Source organism: Lepeophtheirus salmonis, chromosome 7 (genome assembly GCF_016086655.4).
Source record: "Lepeophtheirus salmonis chromosome 7, UVic_Lsal_1.4, whole genome shotgun sequence".
Classification (NCBI taxonomy): domain Eukaryota; kingdom Metazoa; phylum Arthropoda; class Copepoda; order Siphonostomatoida; family Caligidae; genus Lepeophtheirus; species Lepeophtheirus salmonis.
In genome coordinates, this window is record NC_052137.2 from 18,613,521 (window position 1) to 18,637,628 (window position 24,108).

Consider the following 24,108-nt stretch of genomic DNA (forward strand, 5'->3'; position numbering starts at 1 on the left):
TTTGGCATTGGTTTGCCGCATGCTTGACATCTGATTGAGGATTTTGTTGACATTTAGAAAATGCGTTGATATATTAGATAACTTTTTATTGTAAACACAGAACAATACTAGCTAAATAATAATAGTTATTATTTACGGAAATTTTGGATTGAGATTCATCATACCTACAAAAAATCATTTACAAAAGTATAGTATTTATTAAATAACACCTGGCAGATATTAGTATATTGACCCGTAAAATTGCTGCATATACTTATGCTTCTTGGTTATTTTGCCGCATGACATATTTGATGCCTTTTCATGTTTTTATATAATATGTTCGAACTTTACATTTAGTCTTTACTTTTGTTATGTTTGGGTCAAAATCATCTAAAACCATGAGAATAGTTTAATATGGATTTAAATGAAATATTTAGTTATATAATTTCATATACAGGGGGTCCCCACATAACGCAATTTCAAACACCGCCGATTTCGTGATTTGAATTATACTTACTCCACGAATAGTGCGGTATATTCCCCTAAAATATTTTATATTATGATAATTAATTACAAAAACTATATATTGAAATAAACAATTTCTTTGTAGATGTTGATAGGTTTGTTCATACTCAGCCTATATATATATTCATACTATAGAAGTGTATATTGTTGCATAGAGGGGAGTGTCTTACAAGTATTTGATTTGATACATCGACTTAAAACTTGTGGTTGTTACTTAAATTACAAGCTTGAAATTTATAAGGTTGCTGAATAATTATAGGTTAAGTTCCGATTATTTACATTTTAGAGTATTGAAGTGACCGGATTAAAAATTAAGTAAATTTTTGCAATGCTTATTAAGTTTTCATATTATTTTACAAGTATCTTCTCTGGCATACATTATTTTGAATAATTTATGCCGAATAAAAATTTTTATTGTCCTAACCATACTAAAATACAAAGGAAAACTAGTGAACTGTGGACTTTGAAAAATAATTTATCCCATTGTACGGGGTTTAATACTAAAAAAGTCTCCGTACAACTCGGATTTAATTTAACAACGTTTTTTTTTGTTCCCAAATACTAAGACATGATAATATCATTCTGTGATTCAAATAGTTATTTACTGAGTATCTTTGATAATTTTATTTCTATCTTTCTTCAGGCTGTTCAAACGCAACTCCTTCAAATTCGAAATAACATCATGAGTTCTATGAACGGCGGTGTTAATGGAGCTGAGAAGCAACATGAGTTTATAAAGGATGGGAATCATAGAGACTCTATTTCCATGCTCACCTTCAGTGATTCATCCTTTTTCAGTGATGATGAACGGAATAATGTCTACTATGACAAACCTCGGCCTCATTTCCCTCATGATGGTAACAAGTCTCCTATCAGTGTTGTCTTTAACCCTGAAGGTAGCGGAGGCTTTGCTCTTATTGTAAACGGACATTCTCTTGTGTTTGCTTTAACTCCTCAGTTAGAGCTTCTCTTCCTAAGTGTCGCAGAGAAATGCCAAGGTATGTTCAATATTTTTATGAAATTTAATTGTATAATGATTTGAATATATAAGATTTGGGATGATACTGTTGGCTAAATTGTGGTGATCCTAAAAACCATAGTGAAATAATTTTATAACTTTGAGAGACGACATATCTGGCGAAAGAAATAACTTTAAACTATAGTGCTCTGAAAAGTTAGAATTTTCTAATTAGGAGCAATAATTATTAGAAGCATTAATATTTTTTATTTAGCCAATATTCACATCCCTGATAATGATGATTACGTGTATATTGTTACTTATTCAGTAACTTTAGTTCCAAAATGGGTGCATCATACCTTGCCCCTCGTCGTAGCTTTAAGCAATTTAGTTATTATATTTAAGGACTTCTTAATATCGGATATTTTTTTCTATCTCGCAACCTTTGTTCCAAAAATGAAAAAGCAGGCCTTTGACTACCAATCCACACGCCCCCCTCCCGCTTTGAAAGAAAGCTTGTCAAATTTGGAGAAAAGAAAACTCTATTATTTTTGGCTTTGTCGCAATTTTGGAATGCAACTTAACTTATCCAAAATAGTGTGTTTCTTTAAAACAATTATTCATTTATCCAACTTTTTTAATATTTCCTTACAAAAATGTATGTCAAAAAGCACTCCATCCCCCCCAAAAAAAAAAAAAAAATTTAGTCAAGTCCCGGAAAAAGAAGTCCTTAAAAATTTCTATAAGTTCAAAGAAGAAAATCCCAAAAAGCTGCGGCAAGTGTCAAGGCATGTATCCCACATCCTTCTATTAGGTATCATTCGTAAATATTATTGTACCTATATTATCTCTTTATTTCAGCTGTTATCTGTTGTCGAGTCACACCTTTACAAAAAGCTCAAGTTGTAGAGCTAGTAAAAAAGTACAAAAAGGCTGTTACTCTAGCTATTGGAGACGGAGCTAACGATGTTTCCATGATAAAAAGTAAAAAGTTATTCATTTAGTCTATTTTATACCAATGAATTCATATTTCGTATCTTTATTAGCTGCGCACATCGGAGTGGGTATTTCTGGTCAAGAGGGAATGCAAGCTGTTCTGGCTTCTGATTACTCTCTTGCTCAGTTTAGATTTTTAGAAAGACTGTTACTCGTTCACGGGCGGTGGTCATACTACAGGTACTTTAGTTATTATTTTTTTTTTTATGTATGTGGGTAATCAACACAAAAACAAGCTAGAGTGATTTTATAAACTCTGAGTGTGGAGTACACTTGCACTCTTAAACGAATTTATATCAACAAATAATTTTTAAACCTTTGAGTGCACCTCAAATTGTACTTAAAATATCCTAAATTGATCTTCACAATGAAGTAATGTGAAATTGACTTATGTTTTTATGAAAGGAGTCATGGTAGGGTCAATATAAGTCTCTTAACTCAAATTAGGGTTTTAAACTATAGCTAAAGTCCTTGGGTATCTTAATTCATCCCGTAAATTTGAATACTTAGCTTGTAATTGACGCAAATTAAATTTTGGGATATATGTAGTGTAATGTCGGTCATTATTTAGGACAGAAGAGTTCTCTCTCGGCCCGGTCCAGTTTTGTCCTGGAATTCACTCCAAAAAAAATATCAGTTCGGTCCTTGATGACGTCAATCAACATTATTCTTTTTTTTAAATCAGTTCTAGTCATAGAGTTAAAAAAAATAAGAGTTATGATGTGAAGAAGAAGTGAACGCCGTCGTACTTGACTAAAACATAAAATTAATTTATAAGTACGTTAACAACATAGAGACGCTTCAAATATTTTTTGTTCGATCCTCACTGTATTTACATTTGGGTATATATTTTTTTAATTGAATTTTTCACTTTTTATCGAAGTAAAGGTTGATTTCATACAAGGTCTGGAGGGATTGATGTATGACATTTGGCTTCAAAAATTGTCCCTAATTTTTATTCAGAGTAAGGCCTATATATATTTTATCTAAATGGTTTTAGTACTGACAGTCCTAAGGACATATATGGCTGGTCCTTAGACTGGACTGGACCGAATAAATAACGATCGACTTAATACTATCTCTATATGAAGTAAATAAATTAATTATGATTTCTTCCTCTTCTTGATTTTTGACCAAAACTGTTTTTAAGTTGACACAAAACATATAAAAAATTATTTATAATCATTGCTTTGTTTTTCCAGAATGTGCAAATTCCTTCGCTATTTTTTCTACAAGAACTTTGCGTTCACTCTTTGTCACTTTTGGTACGCATTCTTCTGTGGCTTTAGTGCCCAAGTAAGTAATGAAAAATTATTAATATTATAAGAACTATACAAGACAGCTGTATACCTAACAACATTTTAATATCCTGCTACTGGTTGAACTTTAATTTTAATTTTTATTTGTTAATAATATTTTTATTCTAAACTAATGGCTTAGGGCAAGTTATCATTTCTTAATGAAAAACGTGTATGTTCTTTCCTTCTGTCATTTTATTTGTAATCTTGGTCTTGTCATGTACTTATGTTTAAGGATGCCATTTTTGTAAAAAAAAAAAAAAAAAAAAAAAAAAGATGAGCGTGAGGAGAAGGCGGGAGCAAGACGTATGGTTCACCTGAATTAAAACCCTTGTTGTTAATATAAACTGGCTGTTAGAAGGTGCTGAAGGAAATTTTTCCGGTCAGCAAAAACAAATCTTTATGGCTCCAAATTGATTTAATTTATTTGAAAAAGACATATTTATAAACATTATCGGCAAATCACAGAGGCTACATCTTATTCGATATGGTCTCCATTAGAAGCAATGACAGTCTCAATACGGTGCCTGAAGCTGGCACAGACTTTGACAATGTTGTCATAAGGGTAGTTGGCCAGATCTTGGAGAGGGTATACTTCAGATCGTTCATATTTTGTTGTTGGTTTGCATATGTAATGCCCTCAATGGCGCCCCACCAAAAGTAATCAAGGGGGTTCAATTCATGGGATGAAGGAGGCCAAATGTCCTTTGTTCAGAAATTAGAAGAGCGTAGAACTACATTCCCTGGAACTCTAAACGTCCCTTGCCTACGTTTTTGGGATGCTAGATATTCCAATCCTCACATTGACTTTGAAGATGGCAGCGATGTTTTGTTGGGCTATCTATACGTTGAGGAAGTCGGATACATGACGCCTTCATTGATTTGGTAGTCGATTCAAGACAAAAACTGCAGCAAGGAAAAGCTTGTTTATGATGCAATCACATGATAAAAAAATTGCACAATGCCTGTCTAAAAAAATGCGGTTAAATAGACCGGGAAATTTTGTTCTTGCACCCTTTTGTATGATTTTTTCCTTTTCTAATTCCTAAATTGTGTTTTTTCGTTACAAAAAGGACATCTTTTCTTATGTTGTATCTATTTATATAAAGTATTTATGTAAATGTCCATTTATTACTCATTAATAAGGCTGTATCGGTCCTAAATATTTGACGTAAATATGTCAGTTCTTGTCTCTGTCTGGACTATGACAATAATTTTTGACAAATCTTTGACAATTGACCTTCTTTTTTTTTTGCAAGTAAAACTTAAGAAAAGTATAATTTTTTGGAAAGGACGATATTTACATCATTTTTTTATTCTGATAAATTTGAAGAAATAGTTTTTTGAACAATAAATTAAATATAATTATAAAAAATTATAAATGTCTTAATTTTTGAGAAAATTTAATCAATTTCCCTATTTAAAAATAAATGTCATTAATCAAATTTAGTATCAGCTAAAAAAAAATTAGCTCAATAATTTAAAAAAAAAAGTTATTTTCTCTTCAAATAAAAAAGTATTTATCAAATTTAGTATTTATAAAAAAACAAAAAACTTCTAAAAAAAAAAAAAAAAGGCTCAATGGCCTTCCCCAAAAAAAATCTTACAAAAAACCCTGATGACGTCACTAGTATATCATTTACTAATCAGTGCATCTCATTCATTACATAAAATAACATTGAAAAAAAAAAATTACGGAAAATTTAATTTTTGTTTTGACAGAGAACGTTTTCTTATCGACTAATTTGAAAAAAGTATTCTCTAATGGACAAATTCGACAGCAAATTTTTAATCAGTAGTCACAACCTTTTAATGATCACCGGTTGTTATGTATGATGACGCCATTAGGAAAGATTTGTCTATTGAGGGGTTCTTAAATGGGGTACTTGGAGGCACTCCAGAGGGTACTAGAGATTTGAAAGAATATTTTACAAGTGGTGCATAACTCAATGGGGGGGGGAGATCGGATGGGGAGGCTGTGGCCCCCAAGCCAGAGCCTCCCACAGATAAGGTTTTTTGAAATTTTTCGCGAATAGCTTATGATTTATAAATTTTTTGAGAATAACTGGACTTAGAAGTTTTCTTCAAAAAATTTAATATATTGATATTTTTGGGAAAAATTTAATTTTTGAATTTTTTTTCCAAAATATTTTCATTTTTGGATTTCTGTTCAAAAAAAATAAAAAAATATGTAAAGACCTCTCCCCACCCCATACCCCCTTCCTCAAATATAATCACATCAACGCCCTTATTACTGAACCTAAAAATCGTTTCTACTTTTAATCCTTAGACTTAGAGGACAGAACCGAATTTGACGTCTCAAATTTTAGGACCGCTACATCCTCCTTCTAATTAATCAACTATAATTGAATGTCTTTTTACTAAATATCTTCTCATTCTCTCTTTCTCAAGTCCTTGTTGTCTCCTTTTTTCCTCTCGACCTATAATTTGTTTTACACTTCCATGCCTATTATTGCACTTGGAATTATTGATCAAGACGTTTCCGAGTATTATTCACTGAGATATGGAAGTTTATATACTCCGGGAATTAAGAATTTATTCTTTAATCGGGCCATCTTTGCTAAATCAGCATTGCAAGGAATCTTTACCTCGCTCATCATTTTCTTAATGGTTTTGGGTAAAAAATTGTGCCATTGTTATCGTATTCTTTACTTTTTTTTTAGAATTGTAAAGCGCATGAGTAATTATTGTCTTTCAACAAACAAACAAAAAGCACATTTTCATATGGACATGATTTTTTATATGTTATTTATATCAATGTTGATTTTTATTGTTTTTTATTATTGTATATTTCCTATCTCGTTGTTTTTGTATTATTTATAGAGTCATAAATTGTAAGCAAAATATCGCGTGCAAGATTGTTCTCGGGAATCTGAACTTTATCTGCTTATTATCCAAACTTGTTATAATTATTCCTTAATTATCTAGGAGAGAATATCTAAGGCTCCGTTCACACGGCAATGTTATAAAACATTTATATTGTATTTATATTTATATGGATACAAAAACCTTGCAGAAGAAATCTGCTTCATCCGATCTGGTTAAAAATGTTGATGTATCTAATGGGAATCTTATTATTAGAGAAGGGACAAAGTGCGCATTTGGCGTGTCAAAAATAACTCCTCTTAATTTGCTCAAGCAGATTGTACATGATATTTTGTGCGTACACGGCGTTACTAAAGAAACCGTCTTCAAAAACTATATTTTTATTTGAAACGGTACGCAGGCCTTTTGTGGATGATGCAAGTCCAAATAATGCATGGATATTTTGTGTTTGGACAAGCTCCAAGTGTAAAGGGGTGTATGTTTTTGCTCATTAAAGATAGAGAGTAACACTAGAAGCTGTTGGGCAGTTCTTAGAACTATAAGTCCTGGTTGGGATCAGAATATAATTGAGGATTTACATTGTAGTCATTCCTCCCACTGCCCTTGCAAGATACAGAGTAAGATTTGTGTTTATTTTCTTTATCTCAGGCCTCCCCGCAACTAAATAAATGAAACGTTATGACAGCTAATATGGTATATTGTACAAAGAGGAGATGGGCCGTTCATCAGTAGAATTGTATAACATATGAACAGTCTGTATGTAAGCACAGAAAAATCACATGATAACCCTGACTTGACGTGTTATTAAATTAGCTTCTACAAACGGCTATGAGAGGAATGGAATAGACTCTCTCTCTAGCAAGTAAATTGTAGGCGGCAAGGATTATTCCCATGTCGATCCTCAATTCTACTCTGAGTCTTAGAAGGACTTTCAATTATAACTCCCGAGGAAATCCTCATTTTTAATCTCCATCATTTGTACACACCCACAGGTGATTAGTTTATATCTTCAAGAATTAAGTAATAGTGATAATAGATTTGGATAATAATAAACACTCCACCGATTGCCTACTCATAAAAACCTTCACGCGATAGGGTCATATATTATATTGACAGCTAACCGGCTTTTTATTCAATACATTCTTTAAAATTGTCAGGGTTGTCATGCTATTGTTTGGTTTCTCATCTTTATTTTTGTACGTACATCAATGCTTAGAATTTACGACTCTGCAGTATTTACTACTACTACTCTTAATTATTTTCTTAAATGTAATTCCATAGCTTTCTTATTTGAAATTAAAAGTTTGATTTATTCCTACCAAATCTCAATGTATGCAATTTCTCTTCCTTTCACATTTGCGGCACACTCACATGTTTGTATGTTCACACATTTTTGCTTTATTTTTCAGACTCTGCTAGATCCCATGTTCATTGCTGTGTATAATTTATTTTATACAAGTCAACCCGTTTTGGCTTTAGGGGTATTTGATCAGGATGTAAGCGATGCTTCTTCTCTAAAATACCCCAAGCTATATACTCCTGGATTAAACTCTACGCTTTTCAACAAAAGAGAGTTTTTTAAATCGGCACTTCATGGCTTTCTTACTTCTTGCATTCTGTTCTTTTGTTCATACGGTAAGGGCAAATACATTTTTATACACTGTTCATTTTTGCTGGCCAAAATTAGCGACTATTATTTGCTATCAAACCCTGAATGTAATAGTGTTGATTTTCTGTTTGAAAATCCAAATTTTATATGGATTAAACTATTTCGATCCTTTATAGAAGTTCGGTACGGATAGGTCTCAACTAATATTCGGTCTATGCTGAGTCTATGGATGAATGGTTCATTATGTCGGTTGTGTTTGAAAATAGTGAACATGGACCTCCAAGCACGTCATATGAAGTTAAATGACTTGCTTAAGTTATATTTTTACAACTCATAAATCAGGTGTGGGGAGAACATAGTCAATAAATTGAGACCAAAGAAATATGTTTATGTTTTGAAAACAATTAAATTTCGATTGAGCGCCTGAGATGGCAGACCGGACCGGAATATCAGTCAAAATCGAAATATAAAAATCACTTCAAACAGAATTGGACTTGGAACGAGTCTCAACACTATTATGTTCATTGTTGTATCCTATGTTAAACATACACTTTAGATCAACATTTATAAGATGGACGAAAGTTATTATTATTGTATCTAATTTTGCCCAGCTTGAATGAAATAATTTCTTTCAATAAGTACAGCAAAAGATCTCTCATATGATTCAATAAGACTCTTGTTTGGACAGCGTCCTTTTCTGAAGGTTTTCAATAAATAATCATTCATTGTAATAAATAAAAGTGAGTTTTTACATCTATCGGACGTGTGAAAAACATATTTAGAAAAAGAAATATATTGAGACGACAATTTGGGTATAAGCTTGATCTAAATTTTAGCTGTTTAGAAAGAAGGATGTGGGGGAAATGATTTGGAAAAGAGAAGACTGCAACCCATTAGGTAGTTAATTTTGGTTTTTTTCCTTTGGAGATATTGTTTTATCCTATCATTTAATCAATTCAATATTAAGTCAACTTATGCAAAAAACAAAAGCAGTAGTATCAACGTTGACCATTCTTACGCAATATTTTAATATAGTAGCTGAATTCTTTTACGCAAGCTGGATATTCAAAAAGACGCCTTTCTCACAATCCCAAACTGCCATCAAATGTAACTTGTCTCTTTATATATTTCTTTCTCTATGATCATGTCGTTACCTTTATTGCGCACACTCAAAAATGAGTTTTCCACAGTGGAACTTTCCTTTATTTATAGGTATAGATAACTGAATGAACCAGTTATTTATAACTTGTTATTTTTTTTAATATGACGTGCTGAGTGTCACTCGCGCTCGTTGCTACATTCTTATTTATTTGATCAAGTAGTCACGTAATTCTATGATATTTAGCGCACATTCAAAAAAGATACCTCCAGAGACATACCGGCACAGTTTTCTTTATTATAATGATATGTATCGTTTTTAGAAATAAGGTATCCATTCCTAAACACGTTTTTGACGTGTACACATTTGATAAATGTGGAAACTCACATTAAATCATTATTTTTTTTTTTTGTATTTAATTAGTTAAATAATATTGCACGAACTACTTACTCCTTGTTTTCATTAGCAGTTTTAATAAGATTGTTTGTATTTCCTACTGTAATATAGTTAATCAATTTTTCATCTTGCACAAAGTTTTATTTTTGAGCATATTGCTGCACTGTTTGATGATTAAAGCTAGAGTTCATTATTTCGATAAGTCAATTATATTCTGTGTGTATATTCATTGCTAGAGATGTGATAATTGCGGGGATCCTTACAAGACTAAATTTAACACAAAACAATGTATCTCCAAAATTTTCCATTTGCTATAAATACATATTCTTCAGGAAAGTATTTTGCAAAAATAATCTTTGGATATATGATTTTTTTATTATTATTTGTGAATCAATCCATATAAATGTTCTTCTACTCTTTTTAAAAACCTAACTTGTAAATACTACTTAATAGGATATTATTACCTGAGCCACCCCTGGACCCTTCCTATTTTAGAATAAATACAATTTGACCTCTAACCCATTAAAAATAAAGGATATATTTTAACTCTCAGGGAAGGGTGTATTAAAATAATTTTTAATATACGGCCATACCCCCTCCTCCTTTCCGCGAAAAGTACTTTTCCCACCCATGAATGCATATTTTTTAAATCTATATTCAAGGTAATCAGAAGAAACTTGCGAAGGTGGTGATCATTAAAGCCTTGGTACGCCTAATCTTATATAACATTTTATGTGAATAAAGTACAGTTTTAAGGTAATATCAAACTATACTTTATTAATTTAAAATATTGTATAACAATTGCTTTAAGCATAAAAAGGCTTGAATAATCACAACATTCACAAGTTTCTTCCTGTAGATTTAATAGATAGATTAAAAAAATAAGCATTAATGTGTGAAAAAGTAATTTTTGCAGAAGGGATTGGGGCTTGGAGGCATTTTTTAATTTTATATTCATGGAAAAACTACCAAGATATGTAGTCCACTAAAATTATATTGCTCATTTTCATAAATTAACACCCCCCTCCTATTCTTGTAGACATCATTTTTTCAGACAAGGACAGTATATTTTATCATTGTGATCTCTGTCAGCAAATATGTAGTCTCTCAAATTCACCATATTTTTTATGGCATTCTCTAAATGGTGGGTGTAAGTGTAAAAATCCCAGACTAATCTGAGGGTCTTATGATTTTTAGTGGAATCCACTAATTCGGTCCTTAAAAAAAGTTTAGTCTGGACAGATCCCAAAGAAAAATTCAATTTTCATCGGTGTCATTTAAAATTATGTCTAGACCGATTCTATCGAAGTATAGTATTCTATCTATCGTCAGTAGTGCTTCAAAGTGGTGAACATGGGTTGTGATGTATATCGTGTGTATTTTTTAGCTGCCCCGCTTTTTTGGTAATCGGAAGAATGAATTTTCTTTCCCTCAGTTGTTTTCATTATTTTTTAACTCCTCGATCGATATCAAAGTATGTAATTCTTGATAATGTCCCTTTTAGTTTTCTTCTCCCCCTCTTCCCTTCTTACAACTGATCTAAAGAAATATTATGACAGCTAAGCTGCTCTCCTCTAAAACATTCTTCAAACTGTCAGGGTTACTCTTTGAACATCCCCAAAATACACACCATTTTCATTACTAAACATGGGCACAGATAATAACGTTATAATGTATGGAGTTAAATGTCTCGGATAAATCTTATTTTTACAATTCATGAGTTAGGGATGGAGAGAAAATCAGTCCATAGATTGAGACCGAAAAAAAATCAGTCCACGATTTTGAAAGCGATTAAGGTGTGGTCTACGGCGAGTCCAGTCTAGACCGAAATATCCTTAGTCGATCCTTAAAAAATCTCTTAAGATCGAACCGGGGAAAAATTTGGTCTTGTTCTGAGTCTCGACAGTATTCTATTTAGATAACTTTCACATCTCTAGTTATTGCTCATCTAAAATATCCTAAAATCTTTTTTTGGTTTTTTAATTTAGGTGCTTATCATAATAAAATAACATCTGAAGGATTGACGCTATCTGATCATATGTTATTTGGGTCCGTTGTCTCGACTATCTTAGTTGTTGTTGTTACTGCACAAATAGCATTAGACACTTCCTATTGGACTATATTCAACCACATCACAATATGGGGATCTCTAATCTTTTATTTCCTCCTGCAATACTCATATAACTATGTCTTGAAAGGAAGTTATATTGGATCTCTCAGTATGGTAAGCAAGTATTTATTGATTATTTGTAAATATCTAGGTAGGTATGGGTTATGGGTACCTTTTTTTTGAATCTGTGTATCATCGACCTTATGAATACAAAACACATTTTTGTTATTACACTCCCCCCCGGCTGGAGTCGTCACTATCAGGGCTGTGGAGTTGGTAAATAAAATGACCGACTTTAACTCCGACTCCATAATTTTGAATGTGACCGACTCCACAATTTTGAATGTCCTCGATTCCTTTATAGCCTAGATATAAGTACTATTGAGTCATTTGAGTCTAGAGACTATAAATATAGTTCTAATTTTTAGCTATAGGCGGTAAGTAATTGTGGTAGATATAAAGAAAATATTAGGAATATAAGATATTTTAATACATGAACAACAAATGAAATGGATTCAAATGGATCTATTGCTCATACACTCATAAGTTTCTAAACATAATTCATGTACTCGTAACCCAGGAACAACAATACAACACAGCCTCTCACTGCTGCAACATTACACTTAATTTAAATAAAATAATTCTTCTTTAAATTTCTTTTTTAATAAGTAAACTTAGTTTTTTATTATTCTGATCACTGCTTTAGGCATTAGTGAGTCTCAAGGGAGGTAGATCTATAATAATAATGAAATAGAAATTATATTATAACCAAACAAACTAAAAAATAATAAATTTTCTATATATATAATTTTTTTTTTTTGGAAATGCACTTTATATTACATCTTTTTTCCTTTATTTTAGGCTCTAGAAGATGAAACCTTTTGGTTTACTTGTCTTCTTACAACTTCAATTATCCTACTTCCAGTCGTGGCATGGCGGTTTTATCGTATTGATGTCCACCCAACTCTTACAGATAAAGTGAGGCTTCTTCAAAGGCATGCCAAAGCCAAACCAAAGGAAACATTTAGGCCTTTTAGCGGAAGGAGAAGCAGGTAAATGATAACATACATTTTTGGAGATGTGAAAATTGTGGAAATCTTCATGTGTATAGATTTAAAAAAAAGTGTCTTTATATATACTTATAACCAGTGAAATATATTCGTATGTATTTGGGTAAAAGACGACAACCGTCAAATTTGGAACAATTTAAAAAAAGTTTTAGAGATCTTTAAAGTTTCAAAAATTGATGTTTTCTTTGAAAATGGCGTCTTCTTCTTTTGATTTCTTCTAACAACAACAAGGATTGAATGTATTTGAGAACTTTTTTACAGTAGCAAATTACCTTTAAAAAGTATCAATACTATTTTGTTTTTAAATTAGTTTCTTAGATTTTAAAGAAAAAAGGACTGAAGGAGTTAACCTACTACTCACATTGAAAATTAGCTATCTTTATTCCTTTAATTAAATAACAATCTTGGATAGTCTTTATGGTAGAAAATACAAAACATTGTTAGAGTTGCTTTGTTCCTTCATTAATTTTTTTTTTTCAATAAGTTCCTTTTGTTACAGTAAATCATCGAATTTCTTTTTTTAATCAAAAATTTGTGTTTTGAAATAAAATTTCATTTGTTTCAGAAAAATTAAACAAAAAATTTATAAAATTAAATATTATTTAGATACAAGGAGTGTTCATAAAATTGAAACAGTTTTTAATCTTTTCTTTTTTTCAAATTTGCGGGATGCGGGTTTTAAATACCCAATAATAAAATTTAAAATAGGCCAGATATGGCCCTTCAATTATCCAAAACTATCATTCCTATATTATGACTATCAATTTGGGCTACTGTATATGCAATTTGCAACACACCTAAATAGTTTATAAGAATAATGTATTGATAGAAATGGGTCAAAGATTACAAATTTAATCCACACTCAATATTGAGAAAAATAATTCTCGGTTTCTTTTGTGTTGCTTTCAATAAATGGGTTATCAACGTTGAAATTACTTTTTTTTTTCGTGTATGTTCTGCTTCAAAATAGGGAAGAATAAGTAATCTTGCTAATTAAATAATTAGCTGATGCATTTAGTAGATTAATTTCCTTGACCCATAATCAGGTCTTTTGTAAGAGTTTTTGTAGGAGTGTTTATTCTTTTAGGATTGTTAAACTTATTTATAAGCAGAAAAAAAGTATTATTTAATTATTAGATAGCTCAACAAAAGGCTCCTATCAAGGATATCAGTCAAACATAGTTCAAACGGCCCTTCAGGAAGGGATAGTTTTATTTTTTGTATGTATAATTTTATTATTTTTTGGGTGTATTTTCATAGTAGGACTCATACCTAAAGTTAAAATTTAAGGTGTGCCCTCCATTAGGTGTTAGGTAATTAAAGACTTGAGAAAATCCTTTATTCAACACAATTATATTATTAAGTTTGGGAGCTACAGTTACTTGAAGCCACCACAGGCTAGTACATAATGAGAATAAAAATTCAACTGTAACATAATTATTAGGGGTATACTATATCTGCTTTCTCGTTAAACCATGTTGACCCTAATTTGGCCTTAATTTGTATGGCTGAAATTGCATCTATTATTTTGTTAAAAAGATTGTTTGGATTAATTTGATTCAAAACAAATGGATTAATATTTTATAGTTTTTTAAGTAGTGGGGTCACTAGCCTCTTTTTGGCAAAACTGAAATCCCCATCCCCCCCACCCCAATTGTATCATGTATGTACTTATATATGTAGCAAAGGGTTACCTGACGTCGCTCAGATCAAGGACGGAGCGGGTAATCACATTGACAATGATCAATTCAATTTTTTTAATGTTTATAGCCCTTTGGTGCGGGCAAGTGTTAGGGTAGTCCATAATCCATTATAATATAGCCCATATATATATATATTATGAAATGTTTTATAAACTTCAAATAGCCTACCAACTTATATGTATGAGAATATTTGTTCAGAAGAGAAGTCCATCTTTTAATTTTTTAAATTGCCAAATCCAAATTTATGAAGGAAATTGAAAGAAACCGTTTTCCACATTTTTTCAAAAAAAGTAGTCTCTTAGGCCCAACAGTGTGGGCACACTCATAAAAGACACATACACAAATTATTTTGTATAACTATATACAGATTAACTAATTTATATAAGTAATTGTATTACTGGGTTGATCATTTTTGGGGCTAAGTCGTCCCCCCTCTCACAAACAGCGAAAACTAGCAACGCCTCTGATAAGAAGAATAGGTTGTTGTTTTCTTTGTTTAATTTTAATATTCATCATCGATATGATGGATTGATAAAATCTTGCTCAGAGTATTTTTATTAATAAGAATAAGAATTTATTTGCAAAAAGTAGATTACGAATGTTTTACTTTTTTTTAAATTGACAGTCTATAATTCTTCGACAATTTTCACATCTCTAGACATTTTACTCTATTTATATGCAATTTCATCATCTTTTTTCTTCATTACTTTAGACGAAGTGTTCGATCAGGCTACGCATTTGCTCATCAAGAAGGTTTTGGAAGGCTCATTACATCAGGAAAAATCATGCGACCAATGGCTTCTTCTACTGTTGTACCAAAAGTAAGGTCATTTTTATTATATACAGGGCGATTAGATAAATATCACTAAAAATTAATTAAGAGTAAGTACCAATAATTTATTTTTTGGGAGTGTGAGATTATATGTTTTTGAGAAGATATATGTTTTCTCATATTCAATAAACAATTTATTTAAAAAGAAAATGAGAAACACTTGTTAAATAAGCTCATGTGGGTTACTATCCTAATGTAATCAACACAAATGAAAATTATATTATCTACTGTATGTTTAAAAAAGAAACCAAAATTGAACGTGGTCACCCTGACAATTTGAAGAATATTTAGAAGGAGCGCAGCGCCTGTCAAGACGTTTCATTCAATTAGCTGTGATCAGTTATGAGATGAAGGAAATTAACACAAACCCAACTCCATATCTAGCAATGATATTGGAGGGGATTACTCGGATGGAGATTCTCAATTCCTCTTCGAGTTCAACAAGGTTTTATATCAATAAATCGGCAATAAATCCTTAGTGTTTCTTTTTGTATTTCATGCAGTTGTGATTACGTTATAATTGTAAGCTAAATGTTCTCTTTTCAAGAATAATGACAACAGCCTTGGAAAATTAAAACACATATTCAGGTAGAGTCTACGAAAAGCTGGACCCTCCTTGATATTAATATTTTTTTCATCTATCATAATCAAAAACTTGATTACTTACCCCAAGAAAAATGTTAAGATGACTATGCTCTATAAAGCGAAAAAAAAAATTAAATAATAATGATTTTAGAATAGCCAATTATGAACGAAAAAAACACCATGTTTTCTTTTTTAACCCCCGGGACTTTTCAGCCCACATGGTAAAATAGTGAATGCGACTTTAAATGAGATTATCAACGAGCATGTGTAGCTTTGCCAGGCAGTGCTCTAGAGACCCTACTCATCAAGCCAGGAAGTAAAAGGAATAATCTCAAAGTTGTTATAATTATTCTATCACTCTGGAGGAGAGAACCTATTGAGTAATTCATGAGCTCATGAAAAACATTGAGTAACACTGAGGATTTCTTCGAGAGTTATGTTAGATATATTAAAAGCAAACAAGATTATATTATTAAAGCACAGTTTGTATGTTTGTTGACGTCTAATCAATCTAGTTTTTAATAAATGTATAAATTGACATCTATAATTTTGTATAATATTTTGCGCTCGACAGGTTGTTTTAAATCCGTGTTTAAAATAGGTTATATTAATCTAATCGACCCCATTTTACTTAGTTCTTTTTATATGTTATTAATTATTATTATGATAAATGAGGAAAAAGCTAGGACATTCAGAAAGCTTTTATTGTTACGTACTGCATTGTTTTTTAATGAGATATTCGCATATGTATATTTACATTTATTCGCTATTTAGGCTTTTGTTCAAATGACAATTAATCCATAAAAATGTATATATTATATTTGGAGAGGATGAGTTGTTTCACATGTTCAGGTAATTGGTTTTGATTCGAATATTGGTGATGGTTACAATAGTTACATATTAACAGTTTGCAGGGGCGTCTGCAGGATTATAAATTATATTGTTGTTGTTTTTTGGGAGGGGGGAAGCTTGGTTTTTGGAATTTTCCTGAAAAAATATATATATATAAAAAAAATGTTTAGAGAAAAAAAATTGAAAAATTAATTTTCGAATATAAAATTTATGAAAAAATGCTTTAGCTGCAGAAAATTAAATTTAAAAAAAATCTAAAACTGTTAACCAAAAATTTCAAACATTATATATTTAAAAATTCGTAGCTATTATCAAAAAATTAAATTTTTTGGAAAACAATTACAATTTCTACTAGTTTTTATATAATATTACATTTTTTAACTATTAAAAATTAAATTTCAATAATCCATAATTATTCTCTAAAAATAAAAAAATTCGAAAATCCACAGTTGTTTACCAAAAATTAAATATATTGGAAAAAAATTAAAAAATTAAATTTTTTAGGAAAAAATTAAAAAAATTATGTTGAATGATCTGTTTAAAAACAAGTTTTTTTTAGGGGGGGACTACAGCTTCTCCAGCCTATCCCCTGAAGACGCCCCTGAGTTTGTTACTAGATTAATCTTTAATGAATAATACTTACGCAGTTGTTGGTTGTTGATTTAAAAAAAAACTAAACCCTTCACTTATCCCTTGCATTTTAAACATATTTAATAATATACAGGATGATTCAAAAGATCTAAGAATTTACTTAAGTCCTAGAATGACAATGGCATCATTTTAAACAACTTTTTTACTTTGCCGTTAAATTATATCTAATTTTCAAACCCTAGCTTTCCTTTTTTTTTTGAAACCCTGTATTTTGTTAACACTCCGTTTGTGAACTGGAATATTGGACACCCCGAGATTTAAAAAAAAAAAGTTATCCTATTTCTTTGAATCCATCTTTTATCGCTAATGCATTGAAATATGCTCCTGAAACATTAAATCGGATTATATACAGTTATTTATATATCCTAATACATTATTAATCGAGGTTTTTGTGTGAATTTGGTCGAACAGATCCGTATGAAATTTAGCTTGCAGACTTATAAAATAACCAAACATGTTCCTCTGATATTTTTGGGTGCTCCAAGGTCCTTAAGAGCCTGTTTTTGACCTAAATAAAACCTAATTTTTTGTCTCTCTGTCTCTTCCCCGTATCTTTCTATATCCCTCTCTCTGTTTTCTACCTTCATTCTGTGTTTCTATTCTTCTCTATTCACTCCTGCAATGCGGACATCCTCTTATAGTATATATGTTTTGTGCAATGGGCCAAATTCCCGGGCAATCTATAAATTTTTTCACTTACACAAAAGAATACAGTGCATTTTGTTGTCAGCTGTTAATATTTCTGCTAGTTATGTTGCCCTAATCATTGCTCGCACCGTTGATTGGTTGAATTCGAATTACCGCTTATTAAGCTCCCAACGCTTCTCAAAAATGATTGAATAATAATTTTGTAGTTGAGAAGATGTGACGCAGAATCAGATAACTATCAAACGATTTTTGGCCTTTTTTTCTGCTTCTTTTATGCATGAAGGATGGCATGATACAATAAAGGTAACGACATAAGCTGTCTCAACGTACCATTATAGGGAGGTAGTTTATATCAGTTTGAAAACCTCTAATCTAGATGAAAAATCCTTACTAAATTTATTTTAAAAACTTCTCACTGCTTTTAACTCGCTCATTATTTTTTCTTATTTCTTACTCATTGTTTTATTAGTATGGGTTAATTATTAATGTTTCACTTTTTATGATTTTTTTCAGAAAGGGTCTCACACCAAGTCATCATTGAATGGATACTTTTCGAGGAATAATAATAACAGTGAACACAATAATAACTTCGGACTCGCCGCCGCCGCCCCTGGTAACAATAATAATAATAACAACAACTTTCTTAGCCCAATGATGGCCTACAACAACGCAGGTCAACAACCATCACCGAGAACGATTAATCTGAATATAAATGGACAAATACGAGAAGTTGAAATCCCAAACGTAGTCTCGAAGAAAGCATCGGAATAAATGTTTTGTTTTTTCCACTTCTTGTCTTGTTAAACATAAAAAGCATCTTATTTTTGTTTCTTACTTGTGTGTCTGTTATTATTTCCCCCCACCCCCTTTAAAAATACATACTTATTGTAAAATGCTTCATATATCCATATTAGAGTGGTCCTTAAATGTCTGTGGGGTGTTTCTCAAAATGTGAGTGTCCTACATTCTTCTGTTTCAAAAAAAAAAAAAAAAAAAAAAAAATGAAGAAATATAAAGTATAAGTGATAATGATCAATTCATAGATGTCTAAATTTCACAATTGTTTGTCGGAAAAATATCTTTGTATCTTGTATAGCAACACTTTTTTTGTTCTCACTTCGTAAAAGCGTTTTTGAAAGTGAAGAAGTGGATATTTTACTAAATTATACTCTATTCAATTGTGTTACCGGTAATAATAGCGTCACAACAGCACAGAAATAGTGGACCGTCGATCACAAATACTCCTCTACAAAAAGAACAAAAATGAAGCGGACATCCCATATAGGGGATTCGAATTGAACGATATTTTATTGTTAGATAATTTTAGCCGAAAAGTAATGCACGAATCCGACACAGAATATTGGTATTGTGACAAGAATAGTTTTTTTTTTAGTTTTAACACTTTTTGATATAAAAAATTTCCGTTCATGGATTTCACAATCACCTAACTACATTTATATTGTGTATGGACATTATCATACAATTATAAGTTTAATACAAATTTTTTGCTAAATAATTAATTTAGGGGAAAACTATATTTTAACTTTTGAAGGATTGATTATTCATTCCAAATAGTTATAAATCATAAGTTCTACTTATATTGCATTTTTATAAGCAAAAATTATGAAATTTAGACACTTTTAGGGCTGAAAATTTATATTTTGTTCAATTTTGGACTATATCACAAATGGATTTGTGAAATAAAAACAAATTTATGGACTAATCTAATGTAAACATTCCCTTTATCATCATCGTTCCCACATAATTTATGTCCTTCCTACATACAAACATATATACCTATATCTGACGTATCATCATAAAAACAGGCTAAAATAATAGACTACGTTTTGCTATTTAAATTATATATTTTTTTTTATTCGGGGTTTTTCTTTGCTTTATAACGTATGAACCAAATTCAATATAGAATATTAAACATATTGATTTTTAAAAAGATCACAACTTCAAAGGCCTTTAATTTTAAATGAAAAGCATCATGAAAAAGCTCAACAGCCTTACCTATAATATCCCCAACAGTCGAATAATATTTTCTAGCATAAGGGTACATAATGGCCTGTAAAAAAGCATTTGATTCTTTCATATGAAGTAAATTAGCTAGAAAAAGTAACTTTTTTTTTCCACTCTACTTTTATGTAGATACGTCTCATATTCATTTGTGTCCATCATAAATATTCCGTGATTTTGTTTTTGATTTCGGTAGTTGAAAGAGGTACGTGTGCATCATGTCCGTGTACTGTACAGTGTTTAGTCTTTAATATCTATTCATGTGACGTACATTCTATTTCTCCTCGTAATGCTGATATAATATTAAAAATACGTATTGCGTATGATTATAGATATGAAAAGGTTGAAATCTTGGTGAGCCATAAAGCCACCACAACAATGACATACAAAATAGGAAGGAGTCATACTAATAGCAGTGATATCTTACAGGTTAAGATTTCGACTTTTTTCACATATCCACATATGAGTTAGTTAACCTATCGTATGAACAAACCCCTAAAAGAATACTCTATATACATATAGAACACGCCATATTTTTTCCTTCCTATTTGTAACCAACTTAAGGCTATTTTTATATTTGTTAGTAGTAAAAGTTATGAAATTGCAGATGAAACTGAATTAAAACGATCCGGTAATTAATGCCTCAAGATTTGATAGTAATAATTAATTAATTTACCATTTTTTATTTCTTAATTTTTTTACGTGTAAACGTCAAGAAATTGCAAAAATATAATCATTTATCTCCGAATTAGCTTATAGCCTTCTTATATTTAGACAAGTATGAAAATACTAAAAATTTGAAATCAATTGGTTGAAAGATATTGATGTCTAAGGTTAATATAATAAAACCTCAACATAAATATCTAGCTCAATTTTTATTAAATTATGTTATAAATTCGTTTGTAGATGAACTAAAGTATAATAGTTTCAAAAATGTAATTTTTGCATGTTTAATGAAGTATTTTAGACCCATTCAAAAATAACTTTCCAATTTTTCTAATGCCATGTAAGGTGAGTTACATTTTTTAAAACTACATTATACATTATTTACCAACAAATATGTATTCTCTCTTCCATTAAATAATTAACTATTCTACAATTTAAAAAAAAATAAAAAAAAGATTATATAACACTTTGCTGAACGACTCAAAAAAATGTCTAATAATTATTTGCCACGAATTGCTTTCTCTAAGTGTTCATTAATTCCTAATTGATTTATTTAAGACTCCATCTTTTTAAATATTTTTTCTCGTACTCATTTATTTATTTATTGGACGGTTGTTTGGATTTTTGTTAGAACAGTTCTCATAAAGGCTCTAACCAACTCGCCCTTATAATAAAATGAATCAATTATTAATAAATGATCATTGTCATTCGTGGCAAAATTTTATTTTTTTAAATTGGAGCCAAATAAATGGAAATAATATTTGGCACTAGTGGCGCCATCTGCAAGAAAGCCTTGGAACTGATTAAACGAAATAATATATAGTATTGCAGCAATCTTTCGATATATTTATTATTTATTAGGCAAAAAATATCCTTAAGTTGGTCAAAAGGGGGCCTTTTAAATATAGAGCAATCTTCCTTGTACCGCAACTCTCTCTCTCAAGCTCTGATGAATTGTGTTGCGTCGGTTCTTATTTAGGAGTCCCGTCCATTTCAGTCCTAAAATGAATAAATTTCGGTCCTTGATAACATTCTTAACTTTATTTGATCTTTTCTTTATCAGTTAAAGCACTGGCAGTCAAAAGGACCGGTTCCAAGGACTGAGAGGATTGAATAAATATGGACTGAAACAATGCTACTGATGAATGATTATCCCTTCATGATTAGAGTAAAGGATAACTTATTTACATAGTACTAAAAATTTTAGTATTCTAGTATGACTTATTTTACACTTAAAATAAATGTTGTTAATAATACCAGGGGTGTCCGCATGATTTTAAATATATATTTACTTTTTTTTTTCTGGGGGAAGGGGGGAAGGCTAGGCTTTTTAATTTTTTTGAAAAAAATTAAAACGAAAATTAAAATTATTTGAGAAAATTTAAAAATTCAAAGCGATTCACAAAAAAAATAATTTCAAAATTCTATAGATATTCACAAATAATTTCATTAAAAAAAATGATTCAAAATCCAAACAGGTGTTTACAAAAAATTAAATTTTTTGCGAAAAAAATTCTAAAATCGACAGCTGTTCATCAAAAATTACAATCATCCATAGTAATTCACAGAAAATAAATTTTTTTGTAAAAATATTTGAAGAATTAATTATTTTGGATATGGGGAGGGGGCCGGAGGACCCCTGCGGACGCCCCTGTATACATGATGTTTCTGTGATATCCTAACCATGTTTCCTTTTTTTAAGTAGTTGATTTTTCGGGAACAAATGTTATATTTTGCATTTAAATATATATATATTCATATATAATAATATTTTTTTAGAAAAAGTACCACAAAAAAAAAAAAAATGAAGAGTTTAATTTTTATTGTAATATTATCTGTAGTAAATTGCTATCCTCTCCTCTAATTTAACCGTGCAGTTATCTCTCGACCTTCATCCCCATAATAATTATCTGTCCGTCCTCGTGTACACAATATGTAATATTAATATGTTATTTTATTTATATCAGATTTGTTTTATTCGTATTTCAACATTGTTATTTGTCATATTCAAACATAATATATATCTGTACTATTAAGTGTTTTATTATTTTCACAAATATAACTTGTATTTTTCTGAAGAAAATTTATGAGTATTGTTGCACTTTTCATTGTCTCTGTCCTAATATGGGTATGTACATTAGCAGGAGCGTCCGCAGAATTATATTTCCTTTTTTTTTTGGCTATGGTATGGTTTTGCAATTTTTTTTTGTGAAAAAAATTTCCAAATTCCACAACTATTCTCAAAAAATTAAATTTATTGAAAAAAAAAAATTAAAAATCCAGAACCTTTTACAAAAAGTTAAATTTTCAAATATAACATTTAGAAAAAATTGAAAAATCCAATGCTTTTTTCAAAATATTAAATTTTTTGAAAAAAAATTTGAAAATACCACAGTTTTTCTCAAAAAATAAAAAATTTTGAATAAAAAATTCAAAAATACAAATGTTTTTACAAAAAGTAAAATTTTCAAAAATTGAATTTCAAATATAACATTTTTTGAGAAAAAAATTTCAAAATCAATAGATATTCTCAAAAAATTTCAAAATACCACAGTTTTTGACAAAAAATTCAAAAATCCAAAGCTTTTACAAAAAGTAAAATTTTGGAAAAATTAATTTCAAATATATAATATTTAAAAAAAAAAATTTTTAAAGTTTATAGCTTTTCTCAAAAAAATCAATTTTTGAATAAAAATTTACAAATCTAAAGCTTTTTACATGAAGTAAAATTTTCATAAATTAAATTTCAAATATAATTTTAAAAAAAAAATCAATTTTTTTGCAAATAGTTTCTCAAATATTAGATTTTCTAGTGAAAAACAAAAAATCCTTATTTTTTTGGGGTGGGGTGGGGGGTTGGAGATACAAACCCTCTAGTCCATCCTGTATGGACGCCCTGATTTGTGTAGTTTATATGATGTACTTATGACATCAATGTTTTAGCATGATTATAGCGACATTCAAAACTGTTTTAACTCCCTCAATAGTTTTGTAGTTATTTTTAAACAAACCATGAGCAAGACGTTACTTCCCCAACATGAAAATTTAGATTGTGTCTACTTCTTTTCTCCTAATCCGTGGTATGAACGTTGATTGGTGAATTATAAATAGGTCCTTTAAAGCTGTGAACAATTCTTAAATTTTTTTGAATAGTGGTTCTACATATAGTGTGGAAGAATGGCTAATAACTTCTTGTGTTGACAACTGATCGGTCTGGTCTTTATTGAGTTTTTCTAGAATGATTTTTCGGTCTCACTTATTG

At 30.2% G+C, this 24,108-nt stretch overlaps 1 protein-coding gene across 11 annotated transcripts in view; it reads left to right on the forward strand.

The window, feature by feature from the left end:
* ATP8B (ATPase phospholipid transporting 8B) overlaps positions 1–19,198 on the forward strand; it is a 150,828-nt gene extending 131,630 nt beyond the window's left edge. For 6 of the 11 annotated variants that reach the window (XM_071890086.1, XM_071890088.1, XM_040717272.2 and 3 more), the window contains 9 exons: positions 1,148–1,502; positions 2,324–2,446; positions 2,509–2,638; positions 3,661–3,754; positions 8,013–8,238; positions 11,696–11,931; positions 12,679–12,869; positions 15,303–15,411; positions 18,672–19,198. In XM_071890086.1, coding sequence (XP_071746187.1) covers positions 1,148–1,502; positions 2,324–2,446; positions 2,509–2,638; positions 3,661–3,754; positions 8,013–8,238; positions 11,696–11,931; positions 12,679–12,869; positions 15,303–15,411; positions 18,672–18,929 — 1,722 coding nt within the window. In that variant the 3' untranslated portion in view covers positions 18,930–19,198. Of the gene's footprint in view, positions 1–1,147; positions 1,503–2,323; positions 2,447–2,508; positions 2,639–3,660; positions 3,755–6,168; positions 8,239–11,695; positions 11,932–12,678; positions 12,870–15,302; positions 15,412–16,781; positions 16,860–18,671 lie in introns of those variants that run through there. The other 5 variants (XM_071890085.1, XM_040717273.2, XM_071890089.1 and 2 more) reach the window with 2 other exon arrangements.
* The last annotated feature ends 4,910 nt before the right edge of the window (positions 19,199–24,108 follow it).